Below are 19422 nucleotides of genomic sequence, written 5' to 3'. Positions count from 1 at the left end.
AAGGAAGGGCCTTCTACCCACCAAGAGGTTTATTTCTGACCCCAGAACAGACAGACACATCTCCTTGCTCGGAGGGGCTCCAGGAGGCATGCTCTCACCTGGATATCATTATGGGGGTTCCAGTCTGAATCAAAGATGATGACAGTGTCGGCAGTGGCCAGATTGATGCCCAGCCCTCCAGCCCGGGTGGACAGGAGGAAGCAGAATTGTTGGGCCCCAGGAGCTAGGAGGCAAGAATTAGGAAATCAGGCCTTTCTTGTACCCAGCAGGTCTGTCCTCCTGCTCCTAGTTGTTCCCTGACTACAAACAACGATGCCCTCAACTCAAAAGCCCAGGTGGCTAACATCCTCCCAGGCCAGCACCCTCCCATCCCAGGGACCTAGGCACAGGTTTCTCAGGCCTCCCACACCCAGCAGGGACCAAGGCCCCCCTCACCATTGAAGCGATCGATGGCCTCCTGCCTCAGGGCACCAGTGATGCCGCCGTCAATGCGCTCATACTTGTAGCCTTCGTAGTCTAAGAAGTCCTCTAGCAAGTCTAACATTTTGGTCATCTAGAGCAAGAGAAAAGGCAGGAGTCTAGAACGACGAGGCAGTGGGATGCGCCCTGTCTGTTCTGACTACCTCTTTATTCTCTCTCAACCCCAGTCCTTACGCTTGTGCCCCTGCCCTGCCATCCACCCCCCGGAGCTGCTTCCTCCACCCCCAGCTCCTCCTGGGACATTCTTGTCATTCTCTCTCTCTTGATTTAAGACCATTTCTCCTAAGGCAGAGGTTCTCCTCTGACACCCATAACAAAGTTTCAGGGAAATCTATGAATCCCCTGAAAATCTGTACAGAATTGTCTAGTTGTGTGTGCAGTTATCTGGAGAACAGACCCACAGCTTTCATCAGATTTCCAAAAGGTCTGTGCTCTCCTCCCTTCCCCAATAAGGTTAAGAAACAGTACCAGTCCCAGAGACGACCTTTAGGAGGCAGATGGCTCACCCTTCCCCTTCGCCCCTTTTGGCGTACAGAAACTGGACTACAACTTCCAACAGCCTTAATTAAGAACAGGGATCAGAGACCAAGATGAACTTAGCTATACCAGAAACCCTTAGGGGTGTAATTGCCTAACCTCGCATCCCGTGGCAACCACAGGAATGAGGTAAGCGATTATCTGATGGTGAGAAAGAGCTACAGGGATGGGGCACCTGCGAGAAGATGAGCACTCTGTGTCCTTGCTCCTTCAGCTTCCGCAGCATCTTCTGCAACAGCATGAGCTTCCCAGATGCCTTAATAAGTGCCCCACCCTCATATGCCCCACTGGGAAGTTTGGGGGACTCCTGAAAAGAAGGCAGGAAGAAAGGAGGAGAGGGTCAGTGAACACGCCCCCGTATTCTGACTATGCCTAGAAAGCTGGAGGCCCAAATCCAGGCTCCACACCTTTACAATTCCTATTCTTCTCAGAAATCTAGTCTCTGGCCTCCCAGCCCAACTCCAGCCCTGTGCTCAACTGCCCACGTTTCCAAAGAGCCAGGCATTTCACAGTCCCCCAGCTCCCGTATCTACCATAGCAGCCACAGGAAAGAGATATGGATGGTTGCAGCACTTCTTAAGATCCATCATGATGTTAAGCAATGACACTTGGTTCCCACCTCCTCGTGAGTTCAAGGCCTCAAAATTTCGGGTCAGGATATACTTGTAGTATTTCCTAAAGCCCAGGTCAAGGGCATAGAAGAGACACAATAAAGGAAGCAATTATGATGTTGCATTTGGTCACCAACTCTTGGAAAGCTGCCACCAAATCCTCAACCCTGGGCCAGGTAACCCGCCTTGCATCTCACTTCTGCATGGGGCTCAGCTCCACACGGACGATGAGCTCTGTCTTGGCCGGCATATTCTTAAAGACATCAGCCTTGAGCCGCCTCAGCATATGTGGCCCCAGCAAGTCATGAAGTTTCTTAATCTGGTCTTCTTTGGATATGTCGGCAAACTCCTCCAGGAAGCCTTCCAGATTGCTAGTAACCAGAAGGAGAAAAGGAAATGAACAGGCGTCAGGTTCTTTGCCCCTGACCTCAGGCTCTATTCTTCACTCCAGATGAATCCTCCTCCCACTCATCTTCTCAGTCCCTCCACCTCTCCTCTCTACAGACCACCCTGCTGAGCCACTTACTTAAACCTCTCTGGGGTGAGGAAGTTCAGCAGATGGAAGAGCTCCTCCAGGTTATTCTGCAGTGGAGTCCCTGTCAGCAGCAACTTATGATCTATCTTGTAGCCATTGAGGACCCTGAAAAACTGGAAAATGGGCCAAGGAAAGGCAGAGGAAAGGGCCCATCAGTGGCCAGTGGCTGGGCCACAGTATCACCTTTCCCTGCCTCTAGCTCCTACTTCCTTCAGGATCAGAGGCCCTCACATCCCTAGTCCTCTCCCTCTTCCAACCTGGACTTCTCCCCAGACTTATTCCCAGGCTTCCTGCCTCCCTGATTGCAGAAAGTCCCTGAAACTTTATTTTTTAGGACTAGGGCAAGTAGGAGTCCACAGCCTCAAGTTTCTGAGGCCTGGGTATCTCACTCACCTTGGACTGGTTGTTCTTGAGCCGATGGGCCTCATCCACCACGAGACAGGCCCAGCGGATGGAGCCAAGAGCTGCCTGATCAATGGTGATCAGCTCATATGATGTCAGGAGAACATGGAACTTCACCTGCGCCTCCCTCTGCCAACACAACCATTGTCCACTTGGCTGCCACCCCACACCCAAGCGTCTAGGGCTCCACCCCCATTCTCCACACAGACACCCAGGCCTAACTGAGACTCCCAAAGGGGGCCCGTTGTCCTGTCCTCCAACTTTGACTCCATGCAGGGACTTTTGAATGTGGCCCCCAAACTTCCACCACTCGTCCAGGATGAACAGATCCATGTACACCCCCCTGGGAGTACCCACTACATCTCCAGGACTGGAGTGCAGAGGTGTGAGGGAAGGTGGAGGAAGGAGGGAGAAAGCTAAACGGGGAATAAAGGAGCTGAAGTCCTGGTTGGGGCAACGAAACGACAGATCTGAGGACTTTAGAGGACATGAGATAGAGGGGCTTACCTTCATCTTAAAAGCTTTCTTGCCACCTTTGATGGCGTTGTCTTCAAAGGAAAACTCATTCTCACGAATGATGGCTCGGCTGTCCTTGTCACCCGTGTACGTCACCACATAGAACTTGGGTGCCCACATCTGGAACTCCCGCTCCCAGTTAATGATGGTGGAGAGCGGGGCGCTCACCAGGAAGGGACCCTTTGTGTGGCCCTGGGAGTCGAGGGTGGGGGATGATTAGTCTAGGCTCACGGTTATACAGCCCAGTCCACTGCCTGCCGCACCCCTCCCCGCCAGTTCTCTGCCCTCACCCTCCACTCCCACCTTCCCCAGTCCAGGCTAGGCCTCAGCACGGCTGTCCCCCTCAGGGCCCGAGAGTCTAGCACCTCCTTATACAGTGAGTAGAGGAAGACGATGGTTTGTATGGTCTTGCCCAGTCCCATCTCATCAGCCAGAATGGTGTCAGTGCCCTGGGCCCACGAGAAGCGTAGCCAGTTCAAGCCCTCCAGCTGATACATGTGCAGCGTGCCTCCAGTGGCTGTGATGAACCGTGGCTGAGTCTCGTATTTCACTGTAGGCTGTAGAATCAAGAAGTCAGAAAGCTCAGGGGAGCCATCAGCTGCTCCTCCGGTCTTGGCCTCCTCCTCCCCTCTCCCCGGCACTGATATCAAATGGGATTACAAGTCCCTCTCCTATGGCCTGAGCTTATGAAAGTTTGAGTCTGCAGTGCCTCCCCCTCATTCCTTAAAACAATACCCAGAAGCACTGTGGGGAAGGAAACTGGTAGAAGAGCCCTGTGTGCTGCTGTCTCTAGCAGCTCTCACTCCTATGCCAAAATTCCTAGCACTCTTGGGGCAAAGCTGAACACTGAAGGAAGAGCTACTGTTCAAAGAAGTTGTTGGAACTCTGGGAAGTTCTGTCAGAAGCCCCCAGGAAATCTTCAATCACCATGGCTCCAGAAACGGGAGACAGGCCAAGTGGGAGGACTTACATCATTAGTAGGAGAGCTGGGAGGCCCATCACCCTGCAGCTCCTTCTTCTTCTTCTTATACTTGCGGGGCTGGGCGGGGTCCTCCCCCATAATTAGTTCTCTGGGAAAACAGCGGGTCTGAGTGAGACCTGGTCCTTGGACCCACCCCCTGTCCTTCTGAGCCCACTCCAGACCTAGCTCCCACTTTCCGTAACCAAGATTTTCTCACATTTCCTTTCTCCCAGGTTCTTTACCCTCACCCCTATGGAGTTCAGCTCTAAAGCCAACCCTTCCCACTCCTCCGCATCCTCATCCCCATTACTCAGGCTAGATCTCCTTTCTGCTCCTCAAACCACCTCTTTCCCGACCCCACCGCAAACAGCCCAGCCCAGGCTCCCACTGCCTTAAATTCTAGATTGGGTCTGTCCCTACTGCATCTCATTTAATGCTGGAGGTTTAGCTTTCATGCCTCTGTCCTCAGACTCCCTCTAACCCACGACCTGGCTCCCTCACCGGTGTCTCCAGTAGCTTTGTTTATGGTCTTCATATTCAGGGATGTTCATTTCATCTTCCTCCCATGTGGACTGGTCATATGGCAAGTCCCTCCATTTCACTAGATAGTGGTAATTTCCCTTCTTATCCACACTGTGGGGAGAGAAGCCAGGAGAAGGAGCAGGAGGAGAAAAGTAATATGTGTCACAAGTAGAAAAAGTCATAATCAACACAATTATCAGCAAGCATGCAGGCGTTGTCACCTAATCCTCAATGGTGGGCCTCTGAAAGGCAGTTTGGAATGGCTGAAGTTCTACCCTAACTTTTTCAGGATGGCTTCCTAAAAATCAACGATCACAAAACATCCCTGGCTTCAACATCGTTCGTTCATCCAATCAGTATTTACTAAGCATCTACTACATGCCAGGCACTGTCCCAGGCACGGGTGATTGAGCAGAACTAAGCAGACAAATGACCTATTCCCATGGAGCTCACATTCTATTGGGGGAGGCAGTGATGAAATAGAAAAATAAAAGACAATGTAACATTAGTTAGTAATAAGTACTGTGAAGAAAGAAGTACTAGAAACACTGGTCTACATGAACCATGTGTTTCACGTTTTGCTTTTTTTCACAACCAGATCCCCAGACTCATGTGTCATTTCTTAAGCTGTTAGAAATTAAAAGAAGCAAGGACAAAGCAGTCAGTGCTGGGCTGGAATTTCCTCCTGGTTCCTCCCATCTCCATAGAGGAAACAAAGCCAGAAGGGCTGGGGCTGCAGTGGGAATTATCCAGTTAGATCAATTATCTGGTTAATCAACAAATACTAACATGGAGCCACAGCGCAACAAGAATAGTGGCAGAACCCAGGTAGGCCTTCGCACGGACCAAGGACCAAGGACTCACCTGTGGTTGATGATCCGGTGGACGGTCATCCACTCTGGCTTGATGCCGAAACGATAGTACTTCTCCTCCATCTCGGCATAGTGTGGGTCCTTCACCTTGCGTTTGTCACTCTTCCCATCATCCTCACCAGAGCCGTAGTCGAGGGGTGGGGGCTCGTCCATGTCATTCTTCCGTTGATAGTTTCGGTACATTACCAAGTGGAAAATTTCCAGCTGATGGGGCACAGAGGAGGAGGGAATAGATAGTCCCAACATCCCGAGAGGACAAAAGGAGACAGGGCAGAGGCCGGCAGGGGGAATGGCATGGGAAAGCAAGCAATGAAAGAGGTGGGATGAGGGACATAGTGAGTTAGATCCAAAGCAGGAGAACGAATAACACACCAGAGAACAGAGTCAGAGACAGGACCTGGGTGGGGAAGTATTAATAAGCAAAAGGAGGAAGGGAATAGGATTGTTAAGATTGGGGCTATCAGTAAAACATGGTTAAGACGGATAAGGAAAGAGATGGAGTTGAGGCAGGCTAAGGAAAGCCTATGTTATACCTAAGGGAAGGAATCTAACGGAGACTGAGGGAAAGAGAACTGGAGTCCAAGAGAACCAAGTGTGGAAACTAAGGGAGTTGGTACGGTGTGGGCGGCTAGAGGCCTAATGTGAGGGAAAGCAGAGGGGACGGAAGACGAGAGAACAGCGGGCCAAGAGAGAGAATGGCAGTGAATGGGGCCCCAGGAGGCGGGGAAGGAGAGGCCCTTGTACCTGAAGCTCCTTGGCCCAGGAGCAGTGCCAGTAGGACAGTCCTACCCACTTGACAAAGAACTCTCTCTCCGATCTGCCTTGAAGAGGACGTGCGGGTGGGGCATCTGGATTCCCCTCTGCCTGTTGGGGGGCCGACACTGCCACAGGGGGCTCCCCCCACCGCCAGTGTAGGATCTTCTGCACACGGCCTTTCAGCACGGGACACTTCGAGATGGACGCACACGAAGAGGAAAGAAAGAGGCAGAAAGAGCCCATCATTAGAGTAGGAGGATGGGGGTCCCACACGGGAATCAAAGGCTAGGTGTGGGGGAGAGTAGAGAAAGAAAGAGCTCAACCTTTGGGCCCCGGAGATGGAGGAGGAGTCGGGGCTGACAATAAAGCCTGAGAGATGGGCACACTCACTGTGCATCGGGGACACAGCCACTCGCCGTTGGGGATGTCAGGCAGCGGGGGGTTCAGGCAGTGAATGTGGTAGGAGGAGATGCAGGCGTCACAGCACAGGAGCTCCCCGCCATCCTTGCACACACGGCAGTACTCCATGTGGTCGTCCTCTTCCTCCTTCTCCCCCTCCTCTTCCCCCTCCTCTTCATAGTCTTCCTCCTCCTCCTTGGCCTCCCACTGTACCCCCTCCTTCTCCTGGGAGGCCAAGGACAGACACAGACACAAGAAAGAGGATAAGGAGTGAGGCTGGAAGACAGAGGCAAACCAGGACAGCTAGATCCTAGAAGTGCAGAGAAGACTGCTGGGAACAAAGGAACAGGACATCTCAGGTCCCCCAAATGCTAATTTTGGGGGCAAAGGAATGGGGGAGAGGATCAAACTAGGATCTTGGACACTTCAACATCTGTTACTGAGAAGCCCAGGCATCTGGAGGTAGGGAGAGGACAAGAGAAAGCAAGGAGGAAAGAGGTGGGTGGGTCCCTGAGGGCTGTAAGAGGTGGCACCAGTACTCACACAGTGGGGGCAGCTCCATTTGCCCTCAGGAGCCCGGTCAAGCTCAGGATCGAGGCAGACGAGGTGGTAGGCACGAGGGCAGGTGTCACACAGAATAATTTCCCCACCCTGCTGGCACACCTCACAGTAATCCTGGTGATCCGTCTCGTAGCCATCAACCTCCTCCTCCCCGGCCACTGCAGGACAGCCCAGGACTGTCATACACCCCAGTGGAGGCAAAGGGAACAGAGAGAGAGAAGGAGAGCGGAATGTGGGAGGGGAGAGAAAGAGAAAAGCGTTCAGTAAAGAGGTCAACACTACAAATAAGAAAGACAACGAAGGAATGAAAGGAAGGCTGAGTGACAGGACTGCACACAGCTGACACCGCTTACCCTTCTTCTTCTTCCTTCCTGGCCGGCCTCTCTTCAGTTTCTTGGTGCGGACAGGGCCATCAGGGCGGCCTGAGGCACTGTGGACACTGCCACTGTCCAGGTCTGACTCCTCAGCCTCTGGTTCAGGGCCCTCGTCACTCTGGAAAACATACTGCCCATAGCCCCCGTGGCTGTCAGAGACGCCAAATGGATTCCACTCCCCTCCCCAGGCCTTGGGCTCCCGCTCCCGCTGCCCTCATGGACCCTTGTGTCTGGACCCCCAGCCCCTGACCACACCCCAGAAGTACAGTGGACGGGAGGGGCCACCCACCGAGCCTCCCTTCTTCCTCTTGCCGCCCAGCAGCCCTAGTTTGATTTTGAGTGGGGCCATCTTCTTTCCCCGAAGCTTCTTGCGTCCATCAGGCACTCGGGGACTCTTACTCCGCCTCTTGTGGCCTGGACCTGAGTGAGGAGTGGGGTGACGGAGAAAAAGCCGAGGTCATGAAAGCCAGGAACAATGGAGGCCGCAGGGTTTCTGGACCTCTCTGTGGGCTATGGTCTCACTGAGACCCCTTCCTGGACAGCATTTCTTCTACAACAGTCAGGGCTGAGAAGACAAGAGCTCTGGACTATAATTTGAGAACATGCAGTTTAGAGGGTGAGGTGGCAGTTGTTCCAACTAGAGGGCTTCTTACCTTTGCCCTCTTTGGTTTTGGCTCTTCGGATGGGTGGGGGCTGGATATCAGCAGCAGGGGGTGGTGGAAGGGCGGGGGGTCCGGAAGGTGCTATGGGGGTGGCCGATGAGACAGCTGCTGACACCTGCTCAGCTACAGCTGCGGCCGCCGCTGCCGCCGCTGCCGCCACAGCAGCTGCCGACCCCTTGAAGGGGTTGTTGGCGCTGAACTCTCTCCACTTGGCCCCAAGGATGGTCATCATCTTAGACATTGGGATCTTAGGATTCTTCTTAGCAATCAGGGGCCTGAAAATATAGAAGCAAGGCACTCGGACCCTTCACAGATGGTCTAGGAATACTGTCATTTCCCCTCACCAATTAAGTCTATGTACCAGCTAGGATTCCTAGATGGTGAAAGTACATCCTATGAAGAATAACATCAATTTTGAAATAAAGAAATAAAAAGTTTAAGAAAGGAAAAAAAGTCTAAAAAAACAAGAAAAAAGTATGAAGAAAAAAAAAGGCAAAATAAAATTTAAATGCAGATTAAAAAGGATAAAAAGATATGAGATTAATAAAAAAGCTCTACTTTGGACAACTACTTTACAGTTCCTAAAACACTTCCACACACATAATACCTTATTTCCTCCTCGCAATACTACTAGGAGTTGCTATGATTCTCTGTGCTTTTCTAAAGAGTTCCACGGGCCCTGATGAAGGGTCCCATCAGGTGGAGTCTGATGGGCCACACTGGTTCTGCTCTGCGGTGAGGTGTTAAGCTCTTGTGAGGACGTGGGTGACCCCGGTGCTGACAGAAGCACTGTCTTTGGTAGTGAAGCAGTGAGACAACGGGACTAAGGATAGCTACCAGGGACTGAACACCACTAGGGGCCAGGCACTGAGTGTGCTGAGCTTTCCATCCATCATCCCATCAAATCCCCACAAGACCCCATGAGGTACGTACTATGTGCCTATTTTACAGATGCGGAAACTGAAGATCAAAGTGAGCTGCCCAACATGACACTGGGACCTGAACCTCAGCAGGCTGCCTCCAGAGCGTTGAACGGCTCTGCTAAAGTGCCTGCTCCCCAAAAGGCATCTCTACTGTTCTGTACTCTACTGCGGGAGCCACTGAAGCTCAGGTCCCACTGTCAGCAATGCATCCTCCGTGATTACTGGTGTCTAACGAAGGGACAGAGGACTTGATAACTGAGCAAAGGAAACTGGGGAACACAGATACCACCTCCCCGCTCCAGTCTAGAGAGAAGTCAGGCAGGGGAAACTGGAACTGTTAGACCAAGGAGGGCCATCTGTCCTCCTGATAGTCTGTCACCACAGAGGTTTCTAACCTGGCAGTGGTACTGTGACCCCCCAGTGAAGGGTTCCTGACTGGAGTCCTTGGATCCTAGGAGTGCAGGAATTCCCTAAGATGACATGGGGAATTTTATGCGTATGTGCTGTGAATTTCTCTGGAGAGCAGTTTCTTAGCTTTCATCAGATTCCAGAAGGGTCCATGGCCTCCCCCAAATTAAAAGCGTCTGCTCGAGAGGGCTCCTCAGCCCTACCGCACCTCATGAACTGGCTAAAGGCTTTGTAGTTGGTGAGTGTGTGGTAATCCTCCTCAGAGAACACATGTTCCACGTCCTCCAGGCCCCAAGTCAGAAGCAGAGTTGCCGACGACTTCTGTTCCACCTGCTGGGCGAGACCAGGCTTCAGTGACGCAGGGGTCCAGTCCTGGGCCTCCCACACGCCTCTCTACCCACCCACCAGGTTCCCTGGGCTTTCTGCTTCCTGCTCCATTCCCAGCCCAATTCCACTCCTCACAAACCACAACCTCTCCACTTAGCACCCTGCTCGCCCAGGGCTCTCCCTCCTCCACTCCTCATGCCTGTCATTAATACTGATTTCTCCCCTCACTCCCTAATTCTACTCACCTTTTGCCCCCCGTCTCCCTCCCCTTTTTTCCGCCGCTTCGTCTTCTTCTCCTTTTTTTCTCTGTGCTTCCGTCTCCGTTTCCGACCTGGTCCAGTTCCATATTCACTGCCTCCACTCTCTGACTTCTCCCGGTACTCATCTCGCTCAGAGCCAAATTCCTCCTCGCTGTCCTAAGGGAAAGAAATAAAAACACTATTTCTTCAGCCCTTCCTTGTGCCAGAAACTGTTCTCAGCACATAACATTTATCGTCTCTTTTGATCTTCACAACAATCCTATGATAGTAACATCTATCTTTATCCACTTTTTTGTAGATGAGGAAACTGAGGCACAGAGACCTAAATAAATTGTCCAAGAAGACAGAAGACTGCTAGGCTCTAAATTCATGCAGTCTACCTCCAGAGCCTGTGCTTTCAACCGCTTCTCTGTGCTGCAGGGCAAGTCAAGTTGACAACTGGGCTCTTCACTAGGCCGTGGTGAGTGAGGTTAGGGTCCCAGACCTGGGAGATACAGGCTAGCAAGCGGGGGTGGGGTCAGGTAGAGGGGATCAGGCCTCCCTGACTTCAGGATCCCCACAGTAATCAAGACCAGAGAAAACGTAGGTCTCTAGGGCTGGGTCTCCAAGCCTAGCTGCAGAGATAGGAGTCCTGAACACTTACAAGCTTCTTGCGTTTTCGGGCTTTTCCTGGCTTGTTCTCCTTCTGCTTCTTGGGTCCTCTTTTTCTCTTCTTCACACCCAGTGCTGAAGGCAGCAGCCGAATGTCGTCCTTATCTTTGGGGCAGAGAGCACCAGAAAACCTAAGCCTCTAGGTTCCCAGTCTCTGCAGCCCCTTCCCTTCTTCACCTCCTCAGTTCCCGCTGCTCTCTAGGAACTCCAGCATTAACTCTTCCAAACCTTGCCTCCCTCCACTGGATGCAAACAGAGAGTGTTTCGAGTACTCTGGGATGCTCGGGTTCTGAATGGGAGGTCAGGGGTCAGAAGGGAAGAGCGGCCAAACCACTCCCGTCTCTCCCCTCCTACTAACAAGGGACCAGGCTCTAGGCCATGGGCTCTGACTGTGGCAGGTCCTTTTAGTCGCCGCCAGGGCTCCTCCTGCCTTCCCCCTCACTTAGCCAGCTGGCATCCTGCCCAGGAACTGGGGAAGCCATGCCCAGCTGCTGGCCTGGCCTGACCCCAGCACTTGGAGTGGGGAGACACAAGCTGGCAGCTCCCTAAGCCAGATGCTGAGACGGCAGAGCCAAAGGTGGACACCTGGGTTCTCACACTAACACCCTGGGGCCCTGACATCCTTTTTGTGAGGAGGGAGGCCTCTATTTATATTTCCTCAGATAATCACCAAGCCTCCTGTCACCCCAGCACAGCCCTGGAGGAAAAGAAATCCTCAGTCAGGCATGTTCACTTCTTGCCCACAGGATCACAGTGTCTAGCTCCTTTGTCACACCCTAACCCCATCCAAGAAGGTCTCCACAATTACCTAAACATTCCTCCTCCTCCCAAGGAGACTGGAAATGTGCCTTCAAATCTATATACTCCTCCCTGTTCCCTTTGAGAACTCAGGGACCCTGCCCCTTTGTCCCCTGGTCTCACCCCTTGTCTCCAAATTTAGTCCCAGACATCCTAACCCATTCATATATAAGCAGTATGGGAGACCCACACAAAGACACGGGCACAGACACAACCCGCATATGCATTCTCAAATGCACAAGCACCACATACTCATGAGCACAAACCCAGAGGACAGCCTGTACCTGCTTTCAGCAGGGCTAGGTCCCTGGCTTTCTCTCCAGATGTCTCTGTCAGAGAGAACGGGGCTGGTTCTTCCCAAATGTCCCCTCTCCCCATTTTCCATGACCCCTGTCGGACTGTGGAGGCTTAGGGGACAGAAAGTAACTCCGCGAGGAGGAAGACACCAACGCCACACAGACGTGAGGCCCTGTTTGGCCTCCCTCCCCCAGCAAGCACTAGATTAACCCGCCAGACCTGTCTTGCTCAGGCAGAGGCAGCTGTGCAGGAGGGGAAAGTCTGGGCCTGGCCCAGCCCCTTGCTCTAGGACACACAATCCTTCTTCCCACAACAGCCAAGGGAAAATTAGCCACAATTAACACTGGAGGCCTTGGTTTCCACTGCCTCAGAATCTGGGCACCCCCTTCCTTCATTGCTACTTCTCACAGCTCCAGCATCCTGTGCCCTCTTGTGCAGGAAGACACTCTAGGACTGGGGGATTGTGGCAGCCCCAGGTGTGGAAACAGAGTGGGGACCCTGATAGGAAGTCAGTAAGACGCCATGCCCCAGCAGCCCGCGCTCCCTCACCCCAGGGACCGCGGCTAATATGAACATGGAAACGGAGGCCGCCGGGGCAGAGGCAAGGGCAGGCCAACTGGCTAAGGATCAGGGAAATGGCCTCGGTCTCCACCAGCTGGGGGGTGGGACACAAGCCCTGGGACCTCGCAGCCAGTTAACTCCACTCCCCACCCCAGCGGGAGGTTCCTGAACTTGGGAAGACGGCCGTGGTGCGGAGAGGCAAAGTAGACGGCGAGGAAAGGAAAGGGAGGGCAAGAAAGCAAATCTAAGTCCCAACCTCTGTCTCACCAGCCACTCAATGCTGGCCTGGAGCCCAGACTCTCCCACATCCCGGCTCAGATCTCGGGAAGACGGCGAGGGAGGAGGGCGGCGAGGAGGGTGGGCGGAGCCTGGCGAGCCAGAGGACGCAGGAGGAGCCTCGCAGCGAGCCTCGCCTCCCGCCCGCCCCTCTCTTCTTCTAATCTCACCATCAATCTCTCACACATATATTTATTTTTTCTCAAATTCCCCTCCCTCCCCCACAACGAACCACCATAATAGGTCTGCTGCACATGCGTATTGCATGCAGGGGGTGGGTTTGTATTTTCAGACCTTTTGCAAAGAAACTACCAGAATTTTCCGCACCACCCACAACCATTCCCCACCCCCACCCCCAAGGAATCACATCTATATATTATGTTATATTATTTCTCTAGACTTGCCAGAAGGGGGAGGGAGAAGAAATGAGTTTTTGGCTTCCTGCTCCCTTCCCCCATCAGCACGAGTGCTATTATTTTAAACGTTTAACAATGTACGGAGACTGGAGAGGGGGGAAGGGATAAAATTGGTCTTGGGTAAGAATGTAAAACAAAATGGTGAGAATCAAAGCCGTCAGAATGAAAAACAATAGAAACCTCTAACACGTATAAACTCATCTTGTAGAGGAGGATGAGGGAGGGCAGCCTGAACATATTGCCTCAGAGGAGGGTTATTTTGCCCACACTTAGGTAGACAAAAATAATGGGCAGACTAAAAATATTTTCCTAAAGTTTTACCTCAGAAAGTCATCTGAGAGGGTGTATCTGGGTCACTCGTTTGACTTGGAGGGCTGAAAGGGAGATAAAATTGCCCAGGGAGAGAGAGTAGGTGGGCTTTCATTTCAAATATACCATTTTAAAAACATTTGACGATGCTTAGAAAGCAAAGGGAGGAGAGGGAGTATTGACACAAAGACCCATCTCGACCTCAGATTCTTTCATGCCCTCCCCTTCACAGACCCAAATCCGGGATCAAAAACCCCCAAATACCGCATTCCAAGTTCGGAAGACACATAGGCGAGAGCTGCTAATGCCCTAACTTAACCTGACATCCTTTCTTCCTCTCTTTTTAGCACCTCTGCTGTCTTCCAGGCAATCCCCTACCCACAATTCTTTATTCCTTTTCCCTTCTGCAAAATCAGTGGGCTCTCTGGGATAACTTTTAAAAAACTTTTCCGGTTTTCGGACCAGCCTGATGGGAGGGGAGGTGGATTTTATCTTGTTTCCATTAGATACACATACCCCCCCTCCCCCGGCCCAAGAAAGCACCCCACAGTCCCTCAAAGGCTGTCTCAACTAGACAGGAACATTTGCCACTGAAGCCACACAGATCAATACGACAGTTTTACAAAGAGTATGTTGTTAGACGTTTTGAAGTTTGGTGCATTTGTGCCGCACCGCACCAAGACACCCGAAAGATGCTCACTTAGAGTCTATTCTGAAAAACACTAGCTGAACACTCTGGAGAGTGACCGGAGTGGGACCACTGCTGGGCCCCCCGCGCGAGGCAGCGGTCAGGCCCCTCCACCGAGGACGGAACTGCCCAGACAGTGCGGGTGACTTGTCATCCCCGGGGAGGGGTGCTGAGTGACGGTCAAGCTGCAGAACAGCTGGGTGGGCAGTTCACGCCCCCCAACGTGGTCAGGGTGTGGGTGGTTTCAGCGGGAGAGTGAGTGACAGTGAATGGCAGCCACGTGAGAGTCACAGCTGGGCAGCTAGGCCACCCCAGACTGACGGGGTCATGGTGGGGGGGGCGCACTTGACACAAAAGAGCCCAGAGCAGAGGAGAGATAAAGGGGGTGGGGTTGGGGGCATCTGGTCTTCCAGACACTCTCCTCTCTGTCCCCAATTTTCAATGACTGCTCTCCGTAGTACGAGCCGGAGAGAGGGGGCAGGAACCAGTCTCATTCCAGGAAGTGGTCCGCGTGGAGTGTGGCCACCACCTGCCCCTAGTCGTCAGCCGCCCGCAAACATTCACCCGACCCCTCCCCCACGTGCCACCGCACGCTCCAGAGTTGGCGGGCACCGAAGTCCCCGCAGGTGCGGGGGGGTCCCATGGTCACCCGCTCCCCCCGGCCTTCCCAACTCCTGACGGGGGGGGGTGAGGGCCGCGGTCCGCTCCTCGCAGGCAAACCCCACTTCGCCTCGGTCCAACCCCACCGGGGCCGAAGCCCCAGGGGCGCCCGCTCGGCCGCCCCTCCCCCACGCGCCCCTCCCCCACGCCGCCGTCCGGCCGCCAGGGTCTCCGCGGTCCCTCGCGCGGCCAGGGAGGGGGCCCTGGCTTCGCCTCGGCCGTTTCCTGCCTACCCCCTCCCCGCTGAGGGTTAAAAAAAAAAATCTCCTCCTCCTCCTCCCCCGAAAGCCGCGACCGAGTGGCCCGGTCCGCGCATGCAGCTCGCGCCCAGCGCTCTCCAACCCGGGCGGCGGCGGCGGCGGCGGCGGCGGCGGCGGTGGCGGCGACGGGGGAGGGGTGCGGCGGGGGAGGGGAGGAGGCCTGGCCCGGCGGCCGCCGCCGCCGCCCGCCCGGACCGCCCGGACCGCCGCGGGGCGACGGGCCCGAGACGGCGCCCCGCGCCCCGGATTCGCCTCGGCTCGGCCGCGCGGTGGGTGCCTCGCCCCCGCCCGGGCCTCGCGCGCCCGCGGCTCCGGCTCGGTCTGGGGCGGGAGGGGGGGCGCGGGGGGGGGAAGTCAGCGGCCGCTTACCTGGCGGTGGGGGTGGCGGCGGCGGCGGCGGGGGCAGCGGCGGCGGCGGCGGCGGCGGGAAGAGGTGGCAGCCGGGGGGGCTGTGGCGGTCGCGGCCCCGGTCGTGGCCCGGCCCGCGCCCGAGTACTCCCTCGTCGTCGTCCTCCTCGTAGTCCTCGTCGGCCGCCTCCACCTCCTCCTCCTCCTCGTCGCCCTCTTCTTCCTCCTCTTCTTCCTCCTCCGACACCACCATCTCCTCCTCCTCCTCCTCCTCGTCCCTCAGAGGGGAAGCCATCCTGTGGCTCTGGCCCCCCCACCACCCCCCCACCCACCGCCCGCCCGCCTCCCCCACCGCTACCACCACCACCTCCTCCTCCTCCTCCTCCTCCTCCTCCTCCTCCTCGGCGGCGGCGTCCTCCTCCTCCTCACCGCCTCCCCCAGCCCCCAAAACCCCCGGGCCACCCCCCTCCGAAACCCCCCCCTCGGGGCCGCCGTCTGACGAGGGGGGCCAAACCACCCCCAAAAATTTTCTTGGGGAGAATTGAGGACTTTTTTTTTCTTCTCTCCTTCCTCCCGAGAGAACAAGAGAAGAGGATTAAAAAAATATATATATATATAAAAGTTTTCGACTTCTCTCTACCCCCCTCTCCGTTGCTTTAAATATATTTAAATTCTGAGGGGGGCGCTCAGAAATATTTCTCAGAGCTGAGGCACTAAGATGGCCGCCTGGAAATTATTTTTAAAACAACCCCCCCTGCAGCACCGCCACCCCCTCCGTGAAGAAAGGGAGAGGGGGGAAAAATCCCCTTTTAAAACAAAATGGCTGGCTTAATATTTCATTTTTCACCCCCCCATTCTCCTCCCTGTTATACCCCCATCTCCTAGCCTCTACCCAGAAACCCACAAATTTCTCCCTTTTTTTATAACTGATTAGTGCACAGATTAATAGAGATATTTTCCTTGTGTACTGAGTGTGTGTGTGTGAGTGAGTGTGTGTGCGCGTTGGGGGGGGCATGAAGGATTTCTGCATAAAACAAAAATGGCTGCTGTGACTAACTCCCCCCTTATAAAAAATATTTGAGGGGGGGCATTAATCAGTACTCATGCTCAGTCTGACATCAGCATAAATTGTTAAAGGTTAACTAGTTAGATACTAGTCCAACTAGATTTAAATTTTTTTTTCTTTACTAGTCTTTTCCTCCCCACCTCCCTTCTCTTAAAGAAAAGCTTTTTTTTTTTTTTCTGAATACTTCAGAAGGGAGTGGTTTGATGTGAAGGTTTTTTTTTCCCCTTCAGGCATTGAAAAGGAAAAAGATGAAATATATGTTTATATATAACTCTGTTTCTACATACCTCATTGAAGTCAAAACGCATTTAATTGTCTATGTATCTTTTAAGTGAGAAGGGGTACTGGATTTTTTTTTCTTTCTTTAAAAAAGTGATAGAAATCCTAGTGACTTTTGGGGGAGAGATATGAATAGATACGATGATTGAGTTTTTTTCAAAGGAGTCCATGTTTGATTCTCCCCTTTGCCCAGCCTTTTCAGTGATTTATAATTGTAAATTTTATCCTCACTCTTTTCTCCTTTACCTCGCCTTCCCCTCCCCCCAATTACTTGAATATAAAATTCATCTGACGTGGGAAATTGATTTAGGGGGTAAATAGAACAGATTTTTAGAATAAAGGGGAAAGAGTTAAGTCTGAAGATTGTGAAATTATTTTCTCTTTTAAGTCTGAAGATTGTGAAATTATTTTCTCTTTTCTCCTGTTTTCAGTATATTTCCCTTCCTCCATGATCTCCAACACTGATAGAGTGGAAGAAACTGAGGTACCATGAAAAAGAAAAGTAACTGGGACTGAGAAAAGGAAAGAGGTAGGGGGTTACACTCAGATTTTCATCTGACTTTCTGACCCATGGTTTCCCACTGTACTCCAATGTTTATCTTTAAAGTGGTATCAGGAATCAGATGGAAGGTTGAAAAGGAGTCCAAAAGTAGCGTTCTCATCCAGAGATTTGGTCAGAGAAGTCATAAAATAAAACTTGCCAGTTGAGCAATGCTAGCAGAGGAAGAAGGGCAAATAGCTCAGTTCAACCCTATTTCGTTCTTGTCACCCTTTTCTTACTACAGTTTCCTCCCATTCTTTTGATCTCACTTTGACCTTTTCCTTGCTTCCCATCCCATGCCTGTGGAATCATTTCTCTCCTGGGTTATTTCTCTGTCTCTTGAGTATAGCTGCCAGCCACCCAGCAGCCCCTGAAGAAGGAGGGGTAGGTAGGCAGCAACCAGAAAGTAATAGTGACAGGGCATATTTTTGCTGACAAGGTTTAAATATTCTTTATTGATGTGCCACCCCCCAACCCCAGCGAATGCTCTTTATTGAGCATTGATTTCCGTCTTTTTCTTAACCTGGACTTCGGAGTTCTCTTGTTTCTGCTCCCATATCATTCCTGTACTGAGAGTAACTCCTATTCTCTTCCATTTGATTTTGTTATGTCTTCTTTCTTGGTCCTTGTGTACTAGTCCTGCTGGGTATCCCCCTCTTTCTGTACATGGGCTTCTGTGTATGTGTGTCTTTATTTTTTACCGAGACTGTCCTTTCTCATCCCTTGACTCTCAGGCTCTGTCACCTCTAAGTGACTTTCCATCTCTGTCTTCTTTCTGTTTACTTCTGTCTTCCGGGCTCTGACTGCGTGTGCCTCTTCCTTATGTGTGCCTGACTCCCCCTCTTTCTGGCCTCTCGGTGTGTGTCTGGGAAGAGTGTCCCCACGTGCATGTGGGCAGCCCTGCGCATCATGGTGCGCCCTCTCCCTCTGTGCTGAGCGCCTCTGCCTGCCTGCCTGCCACATGTGCCATGAGCTGCAGGTGTGGGGGGCGAAAGGTGGCTGTGTGCATCCCTGTACAAACATTCATCGTTCTCTCGAGTGCGCTTTGCATATGGATCTGTTAATTTGCCTGATTCTCCCTCTTGTCCATCTCCCCCTCTGCCTGCCTGCATCTCCCGTTCTCTCTTCTCTCCCTACTGATCTCTTGATTTTTCTTCTCTCCTTGTTTCCGCCTGCCCCTCTACCTGCTTGCTCCTAGCATGGTGTCTGCCTGCCTGTCTGCTCCTCCCGGACTGGCTGGCAGCCTCTTTCTCTCTCTGGTTGTCTGTCTGCTTCTCTGGCTGTTTGCCCACCACTCTCTCTCTAGCCATCTGTCTCCCCGCCTGCCTGTCTCTATCACTTTTTTAGTCTCCGTCTCTTGGTTTGTCTACCTTCCAGGCCCTACCATGGTTCCCTGTCTTGGTTTGCCTCTTATCTTGCCTTCTACTTGTTCCTTCTCTTCTTTATGTCTATTTAGTTCATGCTTTTTCCTGGCCTCCCTCTATGTATGTCTTCTTGCCTGTCTACTCTGTTTGCTTGCTGCTATCCCACTGTTTAATGCTTGTATCTTTTTAGTGTGTCTGCTTATCAGCATTTTCTCCCTCGGCTTCCGCTGTTCCAGCATCCCATCAATGGTGATAGTCTCGCTACCGCAGACCTGTCAGTGACCCCCTTGCCCCAAAGTCTTACCTGCCTTCTTGCCATATCCCCTACCCTGCCTTCTCTCACTGCTTGCCTCTGTTTCAGTTCTTTCTTTTTCTTTTTATCTTTCTGGCCCCTCACACAGTCTGCCTGCCTCAATCTTTTTGCCGTTTTCCCAGTCTCTCCTTGTCTTTCTGCTTTTTTGCTGTCTGTCTGCCTGGCTGGCTCTTGCTGTCCACATCTCTGCTGGCTTTTTTTCTCCTCCTTTTTCTATCAGCTTTTACATAGATAGTGCATACACATGGTACAAAATTTTTAAAGTACTAAAAGTATCCAGTATGAGAGTAAGCCTCCCTCCTACCCCCCACTTCCTCTCCTCTGAGGTAGTCACTACACATTTCTTGGATCTTGTTCGAGAGAAGAGTCTACACATGTACGTCTAATTGCTTTTTGCTGCACTCCTTCCAAATTCTGTCCCCGTTTTGCTGGATGCTTCTTCCTCTGTCAGTCTGTCAGTACTCCTTCCCATTTCACTGGGCTTGCCAT

General features: G+C 52.7%; 2 protein-coding genes across 8 annotated transcripts in view; one reads left to right on the top strand and one right to left on the bottom strand.

Annotated features, from left to right (window-relative positions):
• The window catches only part of CHD3 (chromodomain helicase DNA binding protein 3), a gene marked incomplete at its 5' end in the record, with an annotated part of 25128 nt that extends 9463 nt beyond the window's left edge, over positions 1 to 15665 (bottom strand). For 2 of the 6 annotated variants that reach the window (XM_082861793.1, XM_082861788.1), the window contains 22 exons: positions 99 to 223; positions 436 to 553; positions 1193 to 1324; positions 1551 to 1692; positions 1826 to 1999; positions 2155 to 2276; positions 2557 to 2694; positions 3073 to 3273; positions 3447 to 3638; positions 4052 to 4151; positions 4544 to 4675; positions 5429 to 5640; positions 6181 to 6384; positions 6583 to 6816; positions 7135 to 7328; positions 7506 to 7656; positions 7816 to 7946; positions 8180 to 8463; positions 9728 to 9852; positions 10092 to 10262; positions 10750 to 10862; positions 15392 to 15665. In XM_082861793.1, coding sequence (XP_082717919.1) covers positions 99 to 223; positions 436 to 553; positions 1193 to 1324; positions 1551 to 1692; positions 1826 to 1999; positions 2155 to 2276; positions 2557 to 2694; positions 3073 to 3273; positions 3447 to 3638; positions 4052 to 4151; positions 4544 to 4675; positions 5429 to 5640; positions 6181 to 6384; positions 6583 to 6816; positions 7135 to 7328; positions 7506 to 7656; positions 7816 to 7946; positions 8180 to 8463; positions 9728 to 9852; positions 10092 to 10262; positions 10750 to 10862; positions 15392 to 15665 — 3669 coding nt within the window. The remainder of the gene's footprint in view (positions 1 to 98; positions 224 to 435; positions 554 to 1192; positions 1325 to 1550; positions 1693 to 1825; positions 2000 to 2154; positions 2277 to 2556; positions 2695 to 3072; positions 3274 to 3446; positions 3639 to 4051; positions 4152 to 4543; positions 4676 to 5428; positions 5641 to 6180; positions 6385 to 6582; positions 6817 to 7134; positions 7329 to 7505; positions 7657 to 7815; positions 7947 to 8179; positions 8464 to 9727; positions 9853 to 10091; positions 10263 to 10749; positions 10863 to 15391) is intronic. The other 4 variants (XM_082861791.1, XM_082861790.1, XM_082861789.1 and 1 more) reach the window with 4 other exon arrangements.
• The window catches only part of NAA38 (N-alpha-acetyltransferase 38, NatC auxiliary subunit), a 24459-nt gene continuing 19945 nt past the window's right edge, over positions 14909 to 19422 (top strand). For both annotated transcript variants that reach the window (XM_082861797.1, XM_082861796.1), the window contains exons 1-2: positions 14909 to 15291; positions 17147 to 17244. The gene's annotated coding sequence lies outside the window, so the exon portion shown is untranslated. The remainder of the gene's footprint in view (positions 15292 to 17146; positions 17245 to 19422) is intronic.

Source organism: Leucopleurus acutus, assembly GCF_964270905.1.
Source record: "Leucopleurus acutus genome assembly, chromosome: 19".
Classification (NCBI taxonomy): Eukaryota; Metazoa; Chordata; class Mammalia; order Artiodactyla; family Delphinidae; genus Leucopleurus; species Leucopleurus acutus.
This window is presented reverse-complemented; position numbering and strand designations above follow the sequence as displayed.